Here is a 25,624-nt window from a genome sequence, read left to right on the forward strand (position 1 = left end):
CTTCTTCTTCTTCTTCTTCTTCTTCATCATCATCATCATCATCATCATCATCATCATCATCATCATCATCATCATCATCATCATCATCATCATCATCATTAGATTAATTATAGTTTAATTCAATTGATTATCATTTTCATTGATCTGTCATTCCAGACACCACCTTATGGCCACCTATGTTATTTCCACATTGATTTCTCTATATCTATTTCCTTTCCAACTCTAGGGCCACCTCAAAGAAGGCTATGGCAGATTGATTGCTAGTTATTGTCGACTCATCATACAGAAGTTGAAATTTCACAAAAAGGTTGGAGATTAATATTTTAAAAATTTGTTTTTGCTCCGTCTTTGTCATCCATAATCTTATGCATATCTCTGTGTAAAAATTTTTTTTTGAATCAAAACCATTTTTGTAAATGTTGGCTTTATGAAAATACTGATAATTTCTAAATCATTTTAAAGTGACAATGCATATAAATTAAAGTGGAAATCGTGCGTTTTGGCTCGATGCAGATATCTGTCTTGAATTTCAAAATTTTCCTCTAAAATATACAGATTTTTGTTGTTGTTGTCTTTTGCAAATAATGATAATTCATTCTGCAAAGTGAGCTGAGGCTAGGTGACTTGCTCAAGGCCACACATTGCGGCAGGTAGTCGAACTCGGCACCTTTCAGGTACAAAGCAAAGACCACGCTGGGCCACCCTGTCCCATAATCATTGAAGTGGTGGATGACGTCGATTGTAGAGCGTTCCTCTTGTGGCCAGGTGGAGATGTCGATCGTGGGTTTGACTCCTCATCACCACAAAGTTTATATTCTCTTTTGTCTTTTGCCCCTGTACTACATTTCATTATCATGATTAAAAACCAACACTATGAAGTTGTCATGAATCATTAAAAACCAACACTATGAAGTTGTCATGAATCATTAAAAACCAACACTATGAAGTTGTCATGAATCAATAAAAACAAACACTATGAAGTTGTCATGAATCATCAATCCTGTTCAATGTCTTCCTACTACTCACTTCATTTCGTTATAATCAAAGGAAAGCCAACACTATAAAGTTGTCATGAATCATTAAAAACCAACATTATAAAGTTGTCGTGAATCATTAATCATGGTCCATGTCTTCCTCAGTTCCCAGGCATACCAGGGAATCTAGTCCTTACAGACGCTCAGTATTACAAAATATGTGGAGCTGATGTCAACAACTAGTAAGTTCTCATCATTCTCAATATTCTTCTGAACGCTTCATTTCCAAAATATACGGTAATAGTTATTCGCGAGTCAAAGTGATACAAAGCTGCTAGAAGCTGTAGACTGTAAAAAAAGTAATAAACAAAAAGGAATATAACAGCTTCAAAAAAAAAAAAAAAAAGAACAAATACCAACCTGAAAACCCTTCTTCAGCCAACAACAAAAAACAACAAAGACATAAATACATTACTAAATTCCAGATTGATGAGTCATCAATAATAATAAACATATGTTACTTTAAAAAAAAAAAATTATTTTCAGTGTGTTACTTTTTGAGACTGAAATTTTTAAAAGTTGAAATATGTTTTAAATCAAACTATAATCACTACCACTGTAAGATCATGTTTTATTCCACCCCTCTCACTTAATAGTAACGCGTAATGATATCGTGTTTACACTAATAATTTGTGCCGTCAGATTTCCAAACGTCAAATTTCACTAAAATTAGATTTTTAAAAAAACGAAGTATCATTTAAATGTTTTAGAAAATGTCTTTTACTCAGATGATGAAATTGGAATTGATTGAGGGGTAGAATGAAAGATTTCTTACACTTTTGCGATTTGGAATTCGAACTTTGCTCCCAACGAGCACTCACAAGCTCGTGCAGCGGTTGGGAATTGGGAACACGTCTGAAAATTTGAAAAAGCAAGAGTGAAAGAATCGTATAATCGTCACTACTCAAAATAAATTCTAGTCTCCCTGGTATATGTTTCCCTAAAATTGCAATGTAGTGTCTGTCTGTTGAAATGAGGTATAAATCAACTTATTTTATCCTTTTAATCTTTTCAGTTTTGAGTTTTCTATTGATATGCTGGATTACATGGATGAAATACTTAGTCTGCAGCATGTTGGTAAGTTTGTTTGGTATTTGTTTGTTTTGCACATATTTTTTGACATTTCTGTTCAACTTTATTTGAATTTCGGTAGTCACAAGGAACTTTACTACTGACATCAGATACAGGGTGTTCAAAACAGAAAAAAAAAAGAAAAAGAAACTGCTGTTTGAGCAATTGTTAAAGAAAAAATGAACTCGCTAATCTGAATGAGCACCTGGATGTAGTCAGTGATGGATGTTGTCAGTACTTAAGCATGAAAAGAGTGCCTAGCAGGTGAATTGAATTACATGAAAAGGAAATTTGTTGTCAGATTACCCACTGAAGGAATAAATAAAACTTTTTGAATAGTGTTTAGCCTGATGTAGATCCAGGAAATGTGACCTATAGATATATCGATTTATTATATTGTTTACTTATGTTTTTTTTATGCTCGCTTTTCTGCTGTGATTTAAAAAAAAAGAAAAGATTGTTATTGCTGACTCATCATAAAATTGTTCATCCACTCTGTCCACAGTATTCGGTAGCCTAGACATGTCCAGAGCCAACTCAATGACCACATCGGGCCAGTGTCGACTCGCTCCCATCATCTGTTGTATTCTGGACTCATGTCAACTCTACGACTACCTCGTTAAATCTCTTTTTCACCTCCATTCTAGTAAGTGGTCCACTATTTTAACTCTTTTGTGCTTTCGTATGGATAGGTAACCAAACATATTTGTATGATTTTCATTCAGGTTGAACACGATAGAGTTAAAGAACAATTAAAATGCAGAAAAAATTAAAACTGATATAGAAAGAAAAAAGTCACGAAATAATGGCAGTAAATTGCACATATTATTTTAATTTGTTATTTTGTGTTGGTTTAGCTTTTTTATGTTTGTGTAAAGGAAAATCGAAGAGACTTTGCTTTTTTGATCATGTTGTTTGCATTGTTGTGAGTGTCTGATTAGGCTTTCAACCATTTTTGACTGATAAGAGATTTGTCTGTGGTCTACATTCCATCCCTCCGTCTACCTTAAATCGGATGACTTGGTCTTTTTCAAACCAGTTAATTACCGCAATCTGAAAAAACTTGTATTTAAAGATTGGGCTAGAAAATTTATCCTTCAAATATCGATCGATTTAAATAACCTTAATCTTGGCAAAAAGTTTCAAATACAGGACTTTAAGAAAGTTTTCACAAAAGCCCACGTTTGAGAGTTTTTGCCTTGATAAGGGTCATTTAAATCGATAGATATTTGAAGGACGAAGTTTTCTAGCCAAAATACAAGTTTTCCAGACTTTGGCAGTTAAATGGTTAAATCTGTCGCACATACTCTGTGATACTACAATTGAGACGCAAGCAGATTTTACTTGTATTCGTTTGAATGATGTAAACTGTATCTCCTCAAACATTAGGAATCATGAGGGCTGTTTTTTAAAAAATTCGATTTTCAGTTTTTTTTAACTACTCATTTTCACTTGACAATTTTAGACAGGCTTTGTTAATTTATTGCTTTCATAAATTGATTTTTTTTTTTTCGTGCTGTTGATATATTGCTTTGTAAATTGATTTTCTTTTTGCATTTTCATTTTATTTATATTAGTTCACAGGGAAATAAGATAATTAAAAAAAAGATAATATTATGAGTCTGTTTGTAAATGGAATTTAAAAGAATAATAGTAGAGGGGAAAAGCAATGTTATATGAAATCTAGTTTTTATAAAAATGCAAGCGAAAAATCTATTATTGAACACAAATATGGTTACCTTTTGTTTGCTTATTATATTATGGCACTTTTTTTGTTTCCAAAATATATGCTTTATATTTATCAATTCATTTATTTTGATTTTCTGATGTATTACACTTACTTGCCTTGTCATTCTTTCAGTGCCTTTGCAAAGTAAGTAACTCTGCTAGAACCCAGGGTACTGGACTTTAATTCCATTAGTTATTTCCCTTTTATTTTATATACATTTATATATATAAAAAAGATATTGCATTTTGACTTAATGAGAAATATTTAGAAAAGAATTTCAAATATTCACCTCCCCTTTTTGTTGATTATTTTATTTTTGATCAATCTTTGCTAAACCGTAGTTCATCGTTATTATATTATATAAGAGAGTGAAAAAAAAAATAAAAATAAAAAAAGGAAAGAAAGTCGATGATTTATTATCTCACAGAACTAAACGTATTTCTTTTCAAATGTTAAAGGTCTATTTTTAACCAAATGTGACCCACTCACTCAATCTGGTTATGTGTTGGAGTGAAACCGACAGAGTCTTCATTAATGGGTTGGGGGTTTTGACATTTTCATTTTCCACTTCTTAAATTATTAAGCCCTCTCCCCTTAATTCCCTATTATATTCACCAATGTTTATTAGAAATAATACTCCATTTGAATCTTATAGTCTAGTTGAGTTTAAGCCCAGAATGTTATGAATTTAAAAAATGCTTAAGATTTTATCTTATCTTATGAGCTTGTTAGTGAACTAGATGTCGCAGGATTTAAAACTTTTGCTTCTTTCATTGTTTTGCAACAGATCCGGGCAACCCTTTTATTTCAACATGCGTGTAAGGGTCTGCGCTTACTAACCAATGGCAGGCTGGAATGAAAAGAAACATGATTTTTCTTTATATTATCATAACAGTATATACACGCTACTCTTAACACGCGCCATCTACACACTCCGCCGACACACACACACACACACACACACACACACACACACACACACAAGAAACAACATACATAACGTATCAGTATATACACGCTACTCTTATCACGCGCCATCTACACACTCCACCGACACACACACACACACTCACACACAAGAAACAACATACATAACGTATCAGTATATACACGTTACTCTTATCACACGCCATCTACACACTCCACCGACACACACACACACACTCACACACAAGAAACAACATACATAACGTATCAGTATATACACGTTACTCTTATCACACGCCATCTACAAACTCCACCGACACACACACACACTCACACACACACACACACACACACACACACACACACACAAGAAACAACATACATAACGTATCAGTATATACACGCTACTCTTAGCACGCGCCATCTACACACTCCACCGACACACACACACACACACACACACACACACACACACACAAGAAACAGCATACATACACGTATACAAAAGGCATTGGAAGATTTTTTAGATAATTAAATAATACAATTACCACATATATAATGCCTTTAGAAAATTGGAGAAATGATAGTTACTGGGCAGATAAATGCACTCAAATTTTAAAATTATTTTGTGATTTCGATTGAGCTTCGAATTTTACCTTCAGACGTTGACTTCAGAAATTTAGGCCCAGAGGCTAAGCACTTATATTTTTACTCCAGAGTCCCAGGGCCAGAGAAGTTGGCCGCGCAGGCTAGATCTGGCCTGCAGGCCACGGGTTGCCCAGGTCTGCCTGGCAGTTAGAGAGAAAGAACATAATTTCTTAGAAGTGATTTTAATTTCAAGCTAGCTTGTCTTTATTTTTGATAACATTTTACAGCTTAGATTTACGGTTGTTATGGTTTTATATGTGTTATAAAAAAATCCCACAAAAAATCATTAATCTAAACGTAGAAGAAAAAAAAATAATTATGGGATAGGTAACATCCTGTACTAATTTTGGAAAAAAAAAATGGGGAGTGGGCACAGATGTAGTTAAAAACCAGAAATATTGAGTGAAATCAGAAAGTAAAAAAGCAAGAAAAAAAATGGGAGGAGGGGAGGGGAGAGGAGGAGTGAGAATAAATAATTTTTCTTGTTTTTTACTTTCTGCTTTGCCTGTCAATGTATCACACAAACCTGAAACGATTTTTTCTCACCATTATTATTTTGGATGCAGTGACCACATCATAGTTTGAGAGCCTTGTGGTTTTGTGGTATGACACTCGCCATGAGACCTGTAGGTCCCTGGTTTAAGTCTCATTCTGGGCAGTACAAGGTTGAGTCCTTGGAAAAGGCTCTTTACTCACATTCTCTCATCCAACTCAGGTGTAAAATGAGTAGCTGGCAGAGAAAAAGTGTAATTGCGCCTTACAGACATTGTGTCTCGTCTTACATGTTAAGTGTTGCTGTTGGCTTGATAACCCAATTCCTTATGGGCTCATTGTTGTAATGGAAATTTTAAAAAATAACGCAAAATATTGTCCATAATATCAACTATGTTAAATTAGGCCCATAAGTGGGTTCAGATGTCAGACCTGAATATATGTGCACATCGCTTGAAACCCATTATAAAGGGCTTTGGGCATGTTTAGTGAATACGACGCTATATATTAATGCTATTTGTGAGTGAGGCTTTCACATGTTTCAATTCAGCTCTCATAAGACTGTTTGGTACTAGCCATTTCATTCTAACAACATGTTATAGTGAATGACATAATCAGTCGGATGGTGAAAAGGTTTGAACGGAGATATTGCCAAGTTTAGTTAGAAGGTCAATTTTTTATAAAATAAAGAGTTTTTGTCATAAATGATTAAATCAACATCTTCAGGAAATATCAAAGCTTAATTTCACTGCTAAATATTTTTTACAGCAAGTTGAAAAAGTATGTAATTTGAGAAAAGTTGCTGGATACCTTTCCCATACATCTGACCATAACTTCATAAAAAATCACCCGATTTACTTCAGATAAAGATTAAAATGCTCTGGTGAGAAAATTCTTTCAGAAAATGAAAAAAAAAAAAAAATTAAAAAAAAATTAAGAATGCAAATCCAAAATGTTCACCTTCCGACTGATTGTCATGCACTGATACAAATTTCCTGACAACTGACAACACAAGACTGTGTGGAAAAGATGGCGGGCAGAATAGGTATTCTATTACAAACCAAGGTGACTGGGTTCAAGCGTGGCCTTCGTGACTAGAGTAACGAAGGTCACGGTTCAAGCTACTTTTTTTGTTGTTGTTGTTAGAATTTTTTCTCTCTTTAGGCCAGATTAACTTCCAACAGTTTTTGTGAATAAAAAACACAATGGTGATTCCTTCTCACAGTAATGCTGGGTGACATGTGCTGACCTGCCTCTTAGATTTAATCGGCCTATATAGATTTTTGTGCGGTCAGATTTGGCCAAATTTGAAATAAATTTTTTTTTTTTGCTTCGGATTCGGATTTTATGGATGAGAATATGTTAATATATAGTTATTTTACCCCCAAAAATTGGATATACGTATATTCAAATAAAAATACCCTGTATCAAATCGTAAACATTTTAAAGGGTGAGAATATTGCATTTTTGTTTTTTCTTCAAATTCGGATTTTCCCCCAATTTTTAAAAATATCTACAGATTTTGTGATTTTGTGTCAGAAACATTTAATCCATATAATATAATTATTTATTTATTTATTTTTATTCATTTATTTATTTATTTATTTACTTTTTTTGTGAGCCGTTGATTTGTAAACTCAAAATTTACTTCCTCACCACGAATAATGGTAAAAGCACTGTTGTTTAAAATGAAAAATGTTCTTGTATGGTATACACCACAATCGGCATGGTCACAACTGTTATATCACGTGGATTGTCACAATAATGAACTATGCCATCCTATTATTTATTTATTTATTTATTTATTTATTTATTTATTTATTTATTTATTTATTTATTTATTGTTTTGTTGTTGACCATTCATGAAATTAATTCTTATTTCACATAAGTTTAGTATAAAAAACCCCCCAAAATAACAAGCTATAAAAGACAAAAAAAAAAAAAAAGAATAAATATAAAAAGGAGGAAAGCGATAATTCTTTCCTTGTGCACACCTTTTTTTTTCTTCCTCCTCCTTTCTACTGAATCCATTTATTTCAGAGATTTAATTTCTTTCTTTTTCAGTAACAAATTTGGAAAATAATAACTTTTTCTTATTTTAATTTGTCGGACAACAATGTTGATTTTTACTAGAGGTTTCAGTATTACTTGGGTAGCATTTGATTTGTTAGTATTAATAGATTAACTTTTAATATAATTTCACACCCCCCCCCCCCCCCCCCCCAATTTCTTTAACCATATTATTTATTTTTGAAAATTAGTTGTTTGAGTCATCGTACCATTTGATTATCATTTAAGACCAAGAGGATGCTTTGGATTCAAAAGACTGTTATGTTGGAAAAGTGGGTGGAGCAGGCACTTATGTTGATAATAAGAAGAAATGAAGTGAGGAGGAAAGTGCCAGAAGACAACAGAGAATAAAAATTTCGCAGCGGTGATGGGGGCTCGAACCCGCGACCTTACTGGTATGACAACTCCACTTGGCCGGGGAGAGCTTGATTCTACCGTATGAGCGGATTCGAGCCCCCATCGCAGCCGCAAATTTTTTATTCTGTATTGTCTTCTGGCACTTTCCTACTCACTTCATTTCTTGTTGTTAAAGACTGTTATGCATATGTTTGAAAATCGAGGCATACTGAGACAATACTTGATTGAATTTTTAAATGCATTTTATGTGACTTATGCATTGATGTTTTTTATGCCTTAATTCATGCTCTTTTTGTTTTGAGATTGGTTGATTTGGTCTCGTAGTGTTATTTTATCCTGGATAAACAATGTCTTGTTTTATTAGCGCTTTGAGGTTTCAACGAAAGGCGCTATAGAAATGTGCTTATTATTATTTCTTCTTCTTCTTCTTCTTCTTCTTCTTCTTCTTCTTCTTCTTCTTCTTCTTCTTCTTCTTCTTCTTCTTCTTCTTCTTCTTCTTCTTTCTTCTTCTTTTTCTTCTTCTTCTTCTTCTTCTTCTTCTTCTTCTTCTTCTTCTTCTTCTTCTTCTTCTTCTTCTTCTTCTTTCTTTCTTCTTCTTCTTCTTCTTCTTCTTCTTCTTCTTCTTCTTCTTCTTCTTCTTCTTCTTCTTCTTCTTCTTCTTCTTCTTCTTCTTCTTCTTCTTCTTCTTCTTCTTCTTCTTCTTCTTCTTCTTCTTCTTCTTCTTCTTCTTCTTCTTCTTCTTCTTCTTCTTCTTCTTCTTCTTCTTCTTCTTCTTCTTCTTCTTCTTCTTCTTCTTCTTTCTTCTTCTTCTTCTTCTTCTTCTTCTTCTTCTTCTTCTTCTTCTTCTTCTTCTTCTTCTTCTTCTTCTTCTTCTTCTTCTTCTTCTTCTTCTTCTTCTTCTTCTTCTCTTCTTCTTCTTCTTCTTCTTCTTCTTCTTCTTCTTTCTTCTTCTCTCTTCTTCTTCTTCTTCTTCTTCTTCTTCTTCTTCTTCTTCTTCTTCTTCTTCTTCTTCTTCTTCTTCTTCTTCTTCTTCTTCTTCTTCTTCTTCTTCTTCTTCTTCTTCTTCTTCTTTCTTCTTCTTCTTCTTCTTCTTCTTCTTCTTCTTCTTCTTCTTCTTCTTCTTCTTCTTCTTCTTCTTCTTCTTCTTCTTCTTCTTCTTCTTCTTCTTCTTCTTCTTCTTCTTCTTCTTCTTCTTCTTCTTCTTCTTCTTCTTCTTCTTCTTCTTCTTCTTCTTCTTCTTCTTCTTCTTCTTCTTCTTCTTCTTCTTCTTTCTTCTTCTTCTTCTTCTTCTTCTTCTTCTTCTTCTTCTTCTTTCTTCTTCTTCTTCTTCTTCTTCTTCTTCTTCTCTTCTTCTTCTTCTTCTTCTTCTTCTTCTTCTTCTTCTTCTCTTCTTCTTCTTTCTTCTTCTTCTTCTTCTTCTTCTTCTTCTTCTTCTTCTTCTTCTTCTTCTTCTTCTTCTTCTTCTTCTTCTTCTTCTTCTTCTTCTTCTTCTTCTTCTTCTTCTTCTTCTTCTTCTTCTTCTTCTTCTTCTTCTTCTTCTTCTTCTTAATATTTATTATTAATTATTTAAAAGGGATATGATGGGGTATTAAGGTTGATTATTAAAGAATTCTCACCGTTGATAAATCTTGATTATTATTTTTTTTAAAAGTTTACTTCTCTATCTCTAAATTAGACCTGCTCCATCAACCTGTTATTATGTTAAAATTACAAAAACAAAAAGAAGAAGGTTTGAGTTCAATGATCAGAATTAGGAAATTCAAGTTTCTTTAACATGTGAGAGAAACACAATTCACTCTTTCAATGAATATATATATATATATATATATATATATATATATATATATATATATATATATATATATATATATATATATATATATATATATACATATATATACGAGGGCTCTTTCATAATTAACCGAAAAATGCCTGTAAAATCCGCGTTTTTTATGCTATCAACAAAATTCTTGCACGTGTTCATACCTTGACTCGTCCTTCATTTCTCTATGTAACAGCCAAGTCTGTCGACACACTTCTGCCAACGCCGCACCATGGAATAGATACCCTCTCGGAAGAAATTTCCGTCAAGGTTTTGTAGCCATTTCCGCACATGGTCAACAAGCTCTTCATCGACATCAAAGCGCTTTCCTGCCAGCTCACGTTTCAGTGGCCCAAAGAGGTGATAATCAGATGGTGCGAGGTCTGGACTGTGTGGTGGGTGTGGCAGAATCTCCCATCCATATTTCTCTAGCCAACCTTGCGTCACTCGTGCTGTGTGGGGTGTAGCGTTGTCGTGTTGCAAAATGACCCTGTTGGTCAACTGCCCTGGGCGCTTTCTGCGAATGGCCTCCCTAAGCTTGTCAAGAGTTTGGCAGTACCTTGCAGCATTGATTGTTTCTCCAGGTTGTAAGGTTTCGAACAGAATAACACCACGACTGTCCCAGAAAACAGTTCCCATTATTTTCTTTGCTGACCGCATGACTTTGAATTTCTTCGCGACAGGTGAGGATGGATGTTTCCATGTCATCGAATCTTGCTTTGTTTCTGGGGTGCAATGGTGCAACCAAGTCTCATCACCGGTGACTATGCTGTCAAAAAAAGTCACATCGTACCCTAGAAAGTCTCCGTCGGCGATGGCAGTATGCCCGTGAACCCTGCGTGAGCTCTTGCTTCTTCTCAAAAGTTCCCTGCAGATGTCCAATCTTTGTTCTTTATGATTGTCTGCCAATTGCTTAGGAACCCATCTTGCGCTGACTTTTCTGTAGCCAAGTTCATCAAATACAATTCTATGGGCAGAAGTTTCCGAAATTTCAAGACTGCTTGCGATTTCATGAAGTTTCAACCTCCTGTCTTGACGAATAAGCTCATCAACTCGCTTCACATTGTCTTCTGACGTCGCAGTTATCGAACGCCCTCTCCCTTCCCTGTTTGTCAAGTCAGAATGGCCGGCTTCAAACAAATTACACCAGTGATAGACTTGTGTACGGCTTATAACATGCTCACCATATACACTCTGAAGTTCTTTATGAATTTCGGTAGGATTCAGACTTTTGGCGTTCAAAATACGTATGACAGCTCTGATTTCCTCCTTTGACCAAGTTTCAAGGTGGGCCGCCATCTTTAAAATCGTCTAGAAATTCATTGTGCAAAATGATGCACTTCATAATTTCTGGGAATATCCGTAAAGAAATAAGGAATATCATGTTGATTACAGAATTAAAAAATCTCCACTGGTTGCTGAGAATGGGCATTTTTCGGTTATTTCTTAAAGAGCCCTCGTGTATATATATATATATATATATATATATATATATATATATATATATATATATATATATATATATATATATATATATATATATATTTGTATTTTTGTCAAAATTTGTATAGTATGCTTAAAATTTAATTTTAAGTAAAGGGTTCAGTTCACTATGACTTGATGACGTTACAACACGAAGGTCATTAGTGTGAAAACGAGTCCATTGCACTCTCTCTCTCTCTCTCTCTCTCTCTCTCTCTCTCTCTTCTCTTTCTCTCTCTCTCTACCTCTCTTTTCTCTCTCTCTCTCTCTCTCTCTCTCCCCCCTTCTGTCTCTCTCTCTCCCTCTCTTTTCTCTCTCTATCTCTCTCCCTCTCTTTTTTCTCTCTCTCTCTCCCCTCTCTCTCCGTCTCTCTCTCTCTCTCTCCCTCTCTTTTCACTCTCTCTCTCTTTCTATCTCTTTCTCTGTCTCTCTCCCTATCTATCTCTATCTCCCTCTCTTTTCTCTCTCTCTCTCTCTCTCTCTCCCTGTCTCTTTCTCCCTATATCTCTCTCTCTCTCTATCTCCCTCCGCCCCCCCTCTCTCTCTCTCTCTCTCTCTCTCTCTCTATCTCTCCCTCTCCCTCTGATAGCATTGATGTTTGGCAGTTACAATCTTCCCTTTATTTTCCAGGTTTGGGTCCAGACACACTGACAGGCCACAGAGACAGATTTTTACAGTGTTATAGGAAGTAAGTAGATTATAGCTCCATTTCTGTTTAAGTATAAAGCAACTAGCAAGGGGGGGGGGGGGGATGATATTTAACACTGAAACAATAGTAATTACTCCTTCCGAGTCATTAGGCCCATGGAGCCTGAGTTTTTCCCGGTTTCTATAGCATGAAACGGACAGCAGCAATTGCTTGCTATCCTTTGGATAGGACGCTATATATCACAAAGTACTTTCAACCAAATCTAACAGACCCAGCTATCCATTTGCTGCTGGGTGGATAGAGGGGTCATAAAAAACTGCAATCGGGGTAGATCTTGGACCCTTTGCGTGTGAAGCGAGTGCTCTACCAACTGAGCTATCGGGAACTGATAAGGTAATCCGATATCTGTAATGATATGTGAAGTCTTTGAATTCATATTGTTATTGGATTGAACATCGTTTTTTTGGAATAGAGTACACTGTTTTTTTCTGAAATCCCTGAAATTGGACTACAAACACCAGAAATATTATTTGCTAAAAAAAGTTTTTTTTTTTTTTTTTTTTTTTTTTTTGCTTTGACAGATTGAAAGACTTTTACCACAAGTGCAGCAACCTGCAGTACTTCAAGCATCTAGTCCAAGTGCCGTCCTTACCTGATGTAAGTGGAATGTGGTATCCTATTGATTTGAATAAAACAAAAATTGAGCTTTTATATAATATTTGTTTTTTTGAATTGAACTTTTATGTAGTACCATATCCACTAAATGTGCTCAAAGCGCTTTACAAGGGGTCCCTGGCCAACAGCAATATTTAACATTTAGGACAGGGCATGTCGCCTGTTAGGCGATATTACTTTTTTTTTTTCGAACAGAGAAAACGCTGTTAATGGCCAGGTACTCATTTTACACCTGAGTACGGTGAGAGAATGTGAGTCAAGAGCCCTCTCCAAGGATTCAGCTATGCACCGAGCTGATAATGGTGATAATGATGATGATGATGATGATAATGATGATGATGGAGATGATGATGATGATGATGATGATGATGATGATGATGATGATGATGATGATGGAGTTGATGATGATAATGATGATGGAACAAATGGTGATGATTAGGATGATGAATGAAATGATGATGAAGATGATAGCAAATTTCAAAATCCAATAGGTTTAAATATTGTAAAATGTGCTAAATTATTGAATATTCCTATTTCCTTCCTTGCTCTTCTTCCCCCATTAATTTGAGTAAGGTTTGCATTTGAATTTGTTTTAATGAATTAAAAACTCTTAATCTCTCTGTTCATTTCACAGGATCCCCCCAATTTCCTGATTGCATCAGACTTGAGCAAACACGTGAAGCCAGCAGCTGTCGTCCATCAGGAGCCCGAGCCAGAGCCAGAGGCAGATGACTCTGTAGACAATCTCATTGATGTCTCCAACCCACAGGTTAGTGGTAGTAGTAGTAGTAGTAGAAGTAGTAGTAGAAGTAGTAGTAGAAGTAGTAGTAGTAGTAGTAGTAGTAGTAGTAGTAGTAGTAGTAGTAGAAGTAGTAGTAGTAGTAGTAGTAGTAGTAGTAGTAGTTGTAGTAGTAGTAGTAGTCGTAGTCGTAGTAGTAGTAGTAGTAGTAGTAGTAGTAGTAGTAGTCACAGTCTGAATGACACTTGCTGAGAACTAGGTGATTCAGTCTCAGTTGATGAGTATAGCTGCTGCTATCTCCATCCATGTTGTTAATTGTTTCCATTGGTCACGGTCCTGCGCCAGAGTTTTAAGGCTGTCGAGATCTTGTTGTGACTTTAATGTGGAGGGCACTGCAATATTTCTTAGTTCTTCAGGGATTAATTATAGTGATTACTAAGTCAAAGTGATACCAAGCGGTTAAAAGCTGTGGACTGTAAAAAGTAATAAACAAAAATGAATATAACAGCTTAAAAAAAAAGAAAGAACGAAATACTAAAACGCAGGATGTTTCAGGCTCAAAACCCTTCTTCAGCCAACATCGAAAAAAAAACAATGAAAACATAAATACAATATTAAAATAAACCCCCAGATCCATCTGATCTATCCAAAGAGACAATGATATTGAAATGGGTGATTTACTTTATATTTCTAAAAGTTCTGTTTTTAAAATTGTTAAAAATATTTTTTTTCCCTCTTGTATTCCTGCAGATGTCAAATGTAGAGTGACCCTCTATAAAAGGGGGTTGCTACATAATGATGAAGAAGAAGAGGTTTTCTCTTTTTCTCTTTTTTTTTTTTTCAACATAATGTGTTGAAACATAACGATAAGTATTGAATTGTCAGCTTCAATTTATTAGACGTAGACAGATACTTTGGATGTTTTGGGTTTCCCCTTCATCAACAAAACACGATGAATAAAACACTAAGGACAAATGAGATATGTGTAGTTAAGGTGAATAAACAGAAACAATGATGGGACAGGAAATAGAATGCCCCTTTGTAAAGGAGTACGAATTAAAATATATGTTGAAACATAAGATTCTCATTTATGAAATTGTTATTTGTTTGTTTTTGTCTTTTACTCAACAGGAGACAGCACATGCAAATGGCAGACCTCCCGAACCAGAAATTGATGAAAGGTAAAGGGATGGGGGGGGGGGGGGGGCTCTTTATACTGTTCTGAAATGTCACTTGACCTACTTTTTCTTCTTCAAGTAACTTACTTAATCCTCTTTGGGCCTTGAGGCATCCACCAAACATCTCCATTTTTACCAAACATCTCCATTTTTTGTGGTCGGGTGATTTTACGGTGGTTGTATTCCAGGGCAGGCCATCTTCCTTTATTTCTTTTTCCATGGTCCTTTGTCAGGTTTCTTTCGGTCTCTGTTTTTGAGAAGTGACCCTTTTTCCATTCTGGCCACGTGACCCAGCCAATGCCATCTTTTTCTTTGTTTTTCAATGTTAGTTAGACCTGTAAATTCTCAGTCAATTAACTGAAATCAGTCAATTCGTCAAATTCAAATATTTTTAAAAAGGGAAGAAAGAAATGAATAAAGAAAGAATTCATGAATCGTAGTCGATTGACTGTAAAGTTAACTAGGAATGTTCCACAGCCCCACGCATAGCTCATGGGCGTTTATATTAATGATGGATATATATTGCCAAGGCTAAGCGACGCTTTTTAGAATTGCCGTGTCTGAACACACCCCAGTGTATTTTCACACACCCTTCGTGAAATTATTTTTTCACTTTTGAAACCTGTCGTAGCCAATTTTAACTGAGCTGCCGAGCGATAAATTTCACTGTTTCGTCTAAGCCAAAATTGACCACATCAACTTGAAGGACAGGAAAAGTATGAGAAAGAAAAATTCGAAACACCGGAAGTTCGTTATGTAGACACCTTCAAATCGAAAGTTAAATGATTGCTACAAGCACATCTCGATTACCTCATGTTGTAAACAAACTGGTTGACTGTTTCTAAGTTTCTTCACTGATTGGGTACCTAATTACAAGGAACAATGGTAAGTAGCCTAATTAATTCCCTCGCAATTTAGTTTTCTGCCATTGCTTTGCTCAAGTGAGCTAACTGTTTACCTTTCATTTTGATTCTTTGGATTTTACCGCTACGACGAATTACGAAGAGTTTCAGTTTCAGTCAATTTTTATAGAGCTCATTTACAGGTCTAGTTAGTACAGTCAGCTTTCTTTAATAGATCCACTGTTTGTATTCTTCAAGTAAACCAAATCACATTGATTGAGTATTACTGTCAAGAAATGTATCTATTAGATATTCTAAGAAAAGAGGAAGAAAAAAAAAAGTTATGGTATTTTCCTTATAGTCTGTAGTGCACTTAAAAAAGATAAAAAAATAAAAAGAGCTTTTATATAGCGTAATATCCACTAAACATGCTCAAAGCGCTTTACAAGGGGTCCCTGGCCAAAAGCAACAATTAACATGTAGGAAGGGACATGACGACTGTTATGCGATTTTACCAATTTTTTTTTCTGACGGAGACAACCCTGTTAACGGCCAGGTACTATTTTACACCTGAGTATGGTGAGAGAATGTGCATAAAGTGCCTTTTTCCAGGACTCAACTTTGCGCAGAGTGAGGCTCAAACTCAGGACCTTCCGACCTGATGATATTTAACACTGAAACAATAATATCAATGAAATGTTCTCCTAATTTTTCAACAGAGATTTTCTGATAGAGCGCCTGCAGCGAGAGATTCACATGTTGAAAGAAGAGCTCCAAAGAGTGAAGCAAGAGGACCAGATGGTGATAGGGGGTCTGAAAGATGAGATTAGCAAATTGGAGAAGATCCTGTCAGAGCTCAGGCTGTCTGCAAACAAATCCCTCAAGGTTTGTAATGCATTTGTCACAAAACGTTGAAGAAAATGAAAAGGCAATATTAGAAAACACAGAAATAATTATAAAATGATCTTATTGTACCATGAATTACAAATTTAAAAAAAAAAAAAAAAAAGCTGTTATATAGCGCAATATCCACTAAACGTGCTTAAAGTATTTTACACGGGTCCCTGGCTAACAGCTACACATAGCATGTAGGACATGACATGATGCCTGTTAGGCGATATTACAACTTTTTAGAACAGAGACCGCTGTTAACGGCCAGGTACTCATTATACACCTGAGTACGGTGAGAGAATATGAGTAAACAGCTTTTTTCCAAGGACTTACCATGCGCCAAGTGAAGCTCGAACCCAGGACCTATGATCTGAAAGCGAGGATCATAGCACAAGACCACATAGACGCACATTAAAAAAAACAAGGGTGTCCATATCGTGATAGGGAGGTCTAAAAGATGAGATAAGCATAAGCAAATTGGAGAAGATTTTGTAGGAACTCAGGCCACCTGCCAACAAGTGCCTCAGGGTTTGTACTCTCTCTATTCTTCAGTATCGGGGGCAGCATGGCTCAGCGGTAAGGTCTTTGCTTCGTACTTGAAAGATACCGAGTTCGATCACCCGCCGCTACGCTGTGTGTCCTTGAGCAAGTCACCTCGCACTAGCTAGATTTGTGGTGCTGCACTGCGGCTGATGCCTGGGTTATTCCAGTCTTCCCTCGGAATAGACCCTAGAGACAAATTTCCCCTATGAGATGAATAAAGGGAATTTTATTTTTTATTATTTATTTTATTCCTTTTTCCAGGCACACTTGGTTTTTTTTTTTAACACTCAAATTGAAGAGATACAAGTACCTACACATACATAATTTTTGTGTAGCATAACAAGCTTTACAAAACAAAGATTTGTTTTTAAAAATGTGATGTACAAAACTTTTCTGATTATAAAAATGTTGGTTGTATCGTAACAAATGTGACGATTTTCCTGTAGTTGGTAAGGAGAGGGTTAAAGGGGAAGAGAATAAAAACACAAGAGAGCCAGAATTAGAAAATACGGAAATAATTTTAAAATGATTCAATTGCAGGGCTGCCAGATGGCAACGTTTGTGTGCCAAAATTAGATACAGAAAGAATCGCGTTTCTATTACCGATGAATTTTTTCAAATGAGTCACAGTAATAGTAGTGTGTGGCCACACGAGGTTCAGTTTTGCCACATTTGAAGTCGAAATTGGCCACGAAGCACTCTAACCACCTGGCAGCCCTGAATTGTACCTTGGATTTTGCATTAAAAACAAAAAGTGACGACCAAAGTTGGAAATTTGGATTTTGGTCGGATTTTTAAGTCTTTATAGGAAAAGTCAGATTTAGTCAGAAATCGACGTTGGGAAGAATCAATAACAAATCAGGGGAGACAAAAAACAAAAAAAAAACCAAAAAACAAAACACGTTTAATGATTTGAATTAAAATTAGAAAGGAAATTCACAACATTCTTCTTTAGATTGTCTTTAAAAAAAGACAAATAATTTAAAATTTGAAGGCTGTAGGATTTGGTGGTAGATGGAGGTAAGGAGGAAGGTGGGGAAGGGTAAAGAAGTCAATATTCCACCCCTCTCATTGGAAAACCCTATCATTTCTTAGTAATTACGTAATCGTTGAATGACGCTTTGAATGCGTTGAATAAAAATTTTATTAAACGATCGCAGAATATTTTCACACATTTTTTTGGTATGAAATATGGTGTGAAAGACAGCTTTTTGGTAATTATAAATAATCTTTTGGTGCGCATGAATACAAATCCAAAGTCTTTAGTTTTGGCTCAAATTGTCATTCAAGCAGGAGGAAAAAGATACAAATTATAGTGTATAAAAGTACTAATACCAGACTATTTGGTTACGAAATATCTAATAATCTTACTTGTAGATGTGGAATAAACGTATTCGTTCATTTCTTTGTATTTATTAAACTCGTTATATTTTTATTATTTTTATCGTACAAGCTCATTGTGTTATTGGGCACGATAAAAATAAGTCGTTTAATAAATACAAAGAGATGAAAGAATTGTATAATATTAAATACCTATTCAGAGCTGTATTTCCATCTAGGAAAATGAGGCCCTGAAGAAAGATGTGGAGCAGCTAAAATCAGATGCACTCTCAGCATCCAAACTCCCTGAAGCCGAAAGTAAGTCTGGTTTCTATTGTTTTCTATTCTCCTTTACTTAAAGTTAAATTCAAATCGTGAAATATTTATAATTGAAACATGCTTTATTTGGGGTTTTTTTGGGGGGTTTTTTTGGTTGATTAAGGAATAGAGACACTGTACAAAGTTCTTGTCATCATCATCATCATCATCATCATCATCATCATCATCATCATCATCATCATCATTGTTGTCATCGTCATCATTCATCATTCATCATCAATTTTTATCATTTGTAAGCTTACAACAAAAATGTATGAGAAAGTTTAAACATTCACTTAATTGAATCAATTGATAGTATAACCAAATTAAGAAAAAACGGGAACACACAACAGCCACTATATATATATATATATATATATATATATATATATATATATATATATATATAAAACCTCAAATATAATCTATGGTCTTCAGAACAAGCCAAAGCCAGCCAAGAAAAGTTTCAGAAAATGAAAGACATCTATGGAAAGCTGAGAGAAGAACACGTTGCACTCTTAAGAAATGTAAGTCATCTTAAAAAAGCAAAACAAAACAAAACAAAAAAACTTGAGCTTTTCTATAGCGCAATATCCACTGACTGATGAAAGAGCTTTTGTAAAGCGCTTTGAGCATGTTTAGTGGATATTGCGCTATATAAAAGCTCAATTATATACATTTTTTGGGGTTTTTTTTTTGTTGATAATTGAAAAATGTAAAGCTAATTGAAATGGGGAAGGTTTAGGGTAAATATAAATATTGCATTTCAATCACCTTTTTTAAAATCTTTATGTAATATGTATTTTTTATTCATCTTCTGCATTTCATATCATTTTTCTTTCTGATCCTATGAGTTACTTATTCATATTTTGATGTATTTTTCTTCTTTTATAATTCTTCTTCGCACAGCACGATTCCATAAAGAAAGAATTGGTTGCTGAGAAAAAGAATACAGAAGACAAAGAACAGATAATAAAGGTAAAACATGGTTGATAGTAATCAAATAGAAGAATTGATAGTAATCAAATAGAAGAATTGATAGTAAACAAATAGAAGAATTGACAGTAATCAAAAGAAGAATTGATAGTAAACAAATAGAAGAATTGATGGTAAACAAAAGAAGAATTGATAGTAAACAATTAGAAGAATTGATGGTAAACAAAAGAAGAATTGATAGTAAACAATTAGAAGAATTGATAGTAAACAAATAGAAGAATTGGTAGTAAACAAATAGAAAAATTGATAATAAACAAATAGAAAATTGTTTTTTTTTATATTAATAAAATCCCATTTGGAATAGAAGAAAAAAGCAAATATTCTAAAAACAACTCCTAAAAGTCTATATGATGTAAGCTGACATGCAAATATTTGCTCGTTTGATAACTGAATTAAAGTATGGTCTTGATTTAACAACAGTTGAGAGTACTTCCCTTGCAACGAAGAGACCGTAACATTTTGTTGTATGGTAGCTTTCATGGCTATGTGGTCTTGTGGTATGACACTCGCTTTCGGATCAGAAGGTCCTGGGTTTGAGCCTCGCGCTCGGCGCATAGTTGAGTCCTTGGAAAAGGCTCTTTACTCACTTTCTCTCACCGTACTCAGGTGTAAAATGAGTACCTGGCCGTTAACAGCGTTGTCTTTGTCCGAAAAATTGTAATATCGCCTGACAGGCGGCATGTCCCGTCCTACATGTTAAATGTTGCTGTTGACCAGGGACCCCTTGTAAAGCGCTTTGAGTACATTTAGTGGATATTGCGCTATATAAAGCTCAATTTAATTTAATTTTTTTTTTTTTAGCTTTTGGTCTGCTGCAAAAAAAATTCCCAAACTGTTTACCTTTATTGAGGGACTTTGAATTTATTCACCATTTATTCAATCAGTTGGGGTTCTTGATAACTCAGTTGTCAGAGCACTCGCTTCACAGGCAAAGGGACCGAGATCGATCCTGGGTGCAGTCGAGATTTTTTTCTGACCCCCCTGTCCACGGAGCAGTGAATGGGTAGCTGGGTCTGATAGATCTGTTGGAAAGTACTGTGTGATAGACCAGCGTCCTATCCAAAGGGTTGCAAGCAATTGTTATTGTCCGTTTCATGCTTTAGAAACTGGGATTAACTCCGGCTTCATGGGCCTAATGGTTCAGAAAAAAAAAAAAAAGAGTTGAGCCAAATTCCTTCTGTATTTCTGTATCCTGTTCTTTTGGCCCTCATATTCACATGTATGGAATGCAGTAATAATTGGTATAAACCGTTTGTTGAAGGAAAAACAGTCAAACCTGAGACCAGTTTTTTTCTTTCATTATTTACACCACTGGTATTGTCAAGGTGATGCAGATACAGGGGGTGAAGTGGCCGAGTGGTTAAGACATTGCACTGTGACCTGCATGGTCCCAGGTTCGAGTCCCGCATCAGGCACTTTAATTTTTTTTCCTTGGGCAAGATTATTGACCTCCAATTTGCTCACTTGGGCAACATGGGTGATTTCTGTTGACATCAGACATCTTGTTTGATGAATTTATCTATATTCCTTTATGGAATGCCGAGGCAACGATGTCTTATGATGTCGTGTCGGAAGGGCATAATTAAATAACAATTTACAAAAATGACTGGTGTTATGGTTTTAGAACTAGGTTTATAGTCCATAAATGTTTAAGTCATTTGTTAATATTATAATAATTTTATATGTTTTTGTTTATGTGCTGGTAACTTACACATGTGCTACCTGGTGCGTTGCCGCCACAAACACTGACTAGTCATAATGTGTTATGGATGTTATTGAATGTTGTTTTATATTGATTCTATCATAACTCAATTGCTGGCTGGGGTTCCTGACCTCCCATAGTGGGCAGGCAGTCACTTACTGTGTCTGGGTGGGGTTCCTGACCTTATTTGGGATTAGATTACTTGGTTTTGTCCTGCTCTGAAGGACTACCTTTTTTAAAATCCATGACTCATTGCCTCAAAATGGTTTAATGTTTTCAAGGAGATGCAAATGCTAAAAAGGAATTTTAAAGCCATAATGACCAGAAATTAGAGATCTTAGATTTTTTCCACCTTAACCCTCTCCTTACCATCCATTTGCAGGATTCTCCCCAAAACTGCACATCTAAATAACACACAAATATATTTTTTATCACTAGAACACAATAGCAGTAAGTTCTTGCGATACATAATTTCTTTAGCACAACATGCTCTGCAACACACTGGTCATTTTCTTTAAATTTTATGATGTACAAAAGAAGTTTGAATAAGAATAAGGTTGGTTGTATTGTAACGAATGTAACGATTTTCCTATGCGTGGTAAGGAGAGGGTTAAGCAATCATATTTATTCTCCACACAAAAGCAAAAAAAAACTCGATACAATTCTAATATTTAAAAAAAAAACTTTAAATTCAATTTTTAGCTTCTAAAACACCGTGACATAATGCTATCCTGTGTCAATGGATTGTATATCAAATACCAACAATGCTTAATTACAATTGCCCTTCATTGTTGTTTGCATGTCTGCATGATTGACACACGAAAAAATCCCTTTGCACCCTGCCCCTCTTGCCTTGCCCCCGACTCCCCCCTCTCTCCCATCCCCTCTCTTCTTCTCCCAATCGCACACTCCCTTAAATCATGTGCTCCAGGAAAACCAACTAGAATTGAACCGCATGCAAGAAGAGAAGCAGCTGGTCCAGAACAATCTGCAGAAATCAGCTGATGACGTGTCACAGCAACTGGCAGAAGTGTCTAGCTTTAATTCTAAACTGGAGAAACAGAAAGAGGTCGGAAGACGGGCATTTGTATAAGAATGACAGAAAAAGGGGTGGGAGATTGAGAAAATGAGTGATTTAGCTTCAGTATCAAATTTTCAGATTTTTTTTTCTCAATTCAGTTCATTTCATAGAACTTGTAGCATTCCACATAAAATATTGAAAATAAGTTCCAAGCATTCATTTGCTTCAACAGTTTATTTTCTATGTCAATGTTTCCTGTCTCTTCAGGCATCAGTTTTTAACCAATGAAAGATCTCCTTTTTCTGTTTCCAAATAAAATTACACAACAAAGTCTCTGTTACGTTTTGCACGGAGCCTAATTTTAAAAATTCTATCCCAATTTTTACACCTGAATGGGGGAAACTTTTGTCTCTTGCATCCAGCAGCCAACATTATTAATATGTTTTCTCTACCCTTACTACTTTCGCTCTCTTAACACGACTTGAATTTCTTATGAATGACATTTTTAAAAGGCTGCACTGTAATCTTCATTAGTATTAATGTCATGATTGCACTATGTTTAGCTTCTTAAGATATATCACTGCAAGAGTTTTAAAAACAGTTTCCACAGGGGCTCTGTCACCTCTTGAGCTTTCCCACCTTCTCAAAAAATCTTGATCAAAGTGTTTTTGCGATTCTCGTCCTGCTTGATTTGTTGTGGTTGGCAATTTTTTTGGTGCATGCCCATTAATCGTTGTTCATACTCAGTCTTAGTAATGGATGCATCCCATGGATGCAAAAAAATTCCAAGTATTGTAAAAGGAATCTATGTCCCATTCCTGTCTTGCAAAACTGTCTGTTTTTCCCTGTCCTTTCTGCGAGGATGTATTCAACACGACAGATGTACTGAATGTTGTCTTCTTGTGCATGCAATGAATCTTTCTGAATGCAACATGGAAACAAAACTCTGAATCTCTCTGATATCTTTGCTCATTGGTTCAGGCGTCTGGTGCAGATGGTTTTTATGACAGCTATTTAAGATCTCAGGTAAGAAGACTTATTTATCATGTCTTGTTCATTACAACAGACATCTATCTCTTCTCATGTGAGATGATTTCAGGTGTCTGTAAGACTTTTCATGTCTTGTCCATTAAAACAGACATCTGTCTCTTCTCATTTGAGATCTTTCAGGTGTCTGTAAGCCTCGTCATGTGTTGTCCATTACAACTGACATCTATCTCTTCTCATTCGGGATGATTTCAGGTGTCGGTTCAATGAATATTTCATCTGTTTCTGTCCTCTCTCATCCCATAGTATGTTCAATTGATGTGACAGGCTCCATAAACATTAAACACCCTTGAATTTTCTATTGGCCTAAACAAAAGTTTAGGAAATAATTACGTTAATTTACCTCTTCTTTTTTCTGATTCTTGTCACACCGTTTTGTGGAAAAATTAATCGCATACTTTGATAGGGAAAAAAAAGAATTTGGCTCATCTATGCTGGAAAAGAGATTCTAATTTGTTATTTGCAACACTTGATTTTAAAAGTGTGAAAGTTAGGTTTTTGTGTGTCTGGACATATTTTTTTGTTTGTCATCATCATCATCATCATCATCATCCTCATCATCATCATCATCATCATCATCATCATCATCATCATCATCATCATCATCATCATTCATCATAAACGTCATCATCATCATCATCATCATCATCATAAGCATCATCATTATCATAAGCATCATCATCATCATCATCATCATCATCATCATCATCATCATCATCATCATCATCATCATCATCATCACCACCACCCCCTCCATTGTCAACATCATTGTTGATGTAGTAAGTACTGCAACTACCACTACTTCCACCAGTACCACTACCAGTGTCATTTATCAACAACACAAATAACTCGTAGATTGATAAACACTTTAAATGAAAAATAATAAATAAAAAGAATCACCAAAACTATGACGAACATCATCAATGTTCTCGTGTAGGCAGTTCTCACAATTCCTACTATAAAACTTCAAAACTGCAGCATCAACAATAATAACAACAACAACAACAAAAACAACAACAATAACAACAACAACAATAACATCAACAATAATAACAACCTCAACAACAATGATAATAACAACACTAACAACAACAACAACAACAACAACAACAATAAAAACTACTACCACCAAAACCACCACCACCACCACCACGACGAATATGCTATAATATCCTCCCCCCTCCCCACTTGTAACAACTCACAGGACTTAGAAGCCAGAGTTAAAAGCCTGGAGGAAAGCAAAGCCCAGCTGGAATCTGACCTCAGTGCCAAGAGCTCTGAGCTTACCTCTGTCTCCAACAATTTGACCTTGACCTCTGACCAGGCCAGGGAAAAGGAGCAGGAGCTGGAGGATGCCAAGGACGCATTGACCCAGGAGTTGATGAGGATTAAGCAGGAGAAAGAACAGATGCAGCAACAACTGAGTAAGAGCGATGTTGGTTTCCATCATCACATCTTTTTGGGCTTGTACTTGTAGTTAAAAATCCAACTATTTTTTTCTCTTATGTTTAGCTCTTTGGGCACTTGAGATTATATTCGCATTTCCGTCACAAAATGGCTGACACCTGATCGAGGCAGCATGAGAATGACAAGCAAAGACAAAGCGACATTTGAATTCAGTGCAAAATCTCAATTAAAATACCCCCCCCCCCCCATAGGGCCAATTGAATGTTTTGATGAAAGAAATGATACCATTGGTTCAATTTATAGTACTTTTGTAGAAAGTTGGATCAGATTAAATTATTATTATTGCCTTTCAAGACCAGCCGCACATGGCCAGTAGAACAGATCGTGCTCTGGCCGCACAGTGCGGTCCATGGCGCTGAAAGAGTTAAATAACTATTAAAACTAAATTGATGATTCATTGTTGGGTAATGTAAATGTTGCTGCTGGAAGCTCGAAGATATAAATAACAGTGTGAAATTGAATGTAAGCTTCATTTTGATAAACAAAACCAGATAATGTGGATGTTTTGGGTTTCCCCTTTATCAACAAAACAGGATGAATGAAACACTGCAGATGATTGAGATAATATAATAATATAAAATCTCATTCATTTGTAGTGATATAT

At 35.3% G+C, this 25,624-nt stretch overlaps 1 protein-coding gene across 4 annotated transcripts in view; it reads left to right on the forward strand.

Annotated features, from left to right (window-relative positions):
- The window catches only part of LOC144967483 (huntingtin-interacting protein 1-like), a 115,149-nt gene that overhangs the window by 65,564 nt on the left and 23,961 nt on the right, over window positions 1–25,624 (forward strand). For 2 of the 4 annotated variants that reach the window (XM_078904792.1, XM_078904791.1), the window contains exons 5-18: window positions 227–307; window positions 1,140–1,216; window positions 2,050–2,111; window positions 2,611–2,751; window positions 12,263–12,320; window positions 12,863–12,938; window positions 13,591–13,725; window positions 14,827–14,876; window positions 16,435–16,600; window positions 18,709–18,787; window positions 19,226–19,314; window positions 19,697–19,765; window positions 22,417–22,554; window positions 24,758–24,977. In XM_078904792.1, the coding sequence (XP_078760918.1) occupies window positions 227–307; window positions 1,140–1,216; window positions 2,050–2,111; window positions 2,611–2,751; window positions 12,263–12,320; window positions 12,863–12,938; window positions 13,591–13,725; window positions 14,827–14,876; window positions 16,435–16,600; window positions 18,709–18,787; window positions 19,226–19,314; window positions 19,697–19,765; window positions 22,417–22,554; window positions 24,758–24,977 (1,441 nt within the window). Of the gene's footprint in view, window positions 1–226; window positions 308–1,139; window positions 1,217–2,049; window positions 2,112–2,610; window positions 2,752–12,262; window positions 12,321–12,862; window positions 12,939–13,590; window positions 13,726–14,826; window positions 14,877–16,434; window positions 16,601–18,708; window positions 18,788–19,225; window positions 19,315–19,696; window positions 19,766–22,416; window positions 22,555–23,487; window positions 23,533–24,757; window positions 24,978–25,624 lie in introns of all 4 variants that reach the window. The other 2 variants (XM_078904793.1, XM_078904794.1) reach the window with 1 other exon arrangement.

This window comes from Berghia stephanieae, chromosome 3, assembly GCF_034508935.2.
Source record: "Berghia stephanieae isolate SIO BIC M18660-M18661 chromosome 3, UCSD_Bste_1.3, whole genome shotgun sequence".
Classification (NCBI taxonomy): Eukaryota; Metazoa; Mollusca; class Gastropoda; order Nudibranchia; family Aeolidiidae; genus Berghia; species Berghia stephanieae.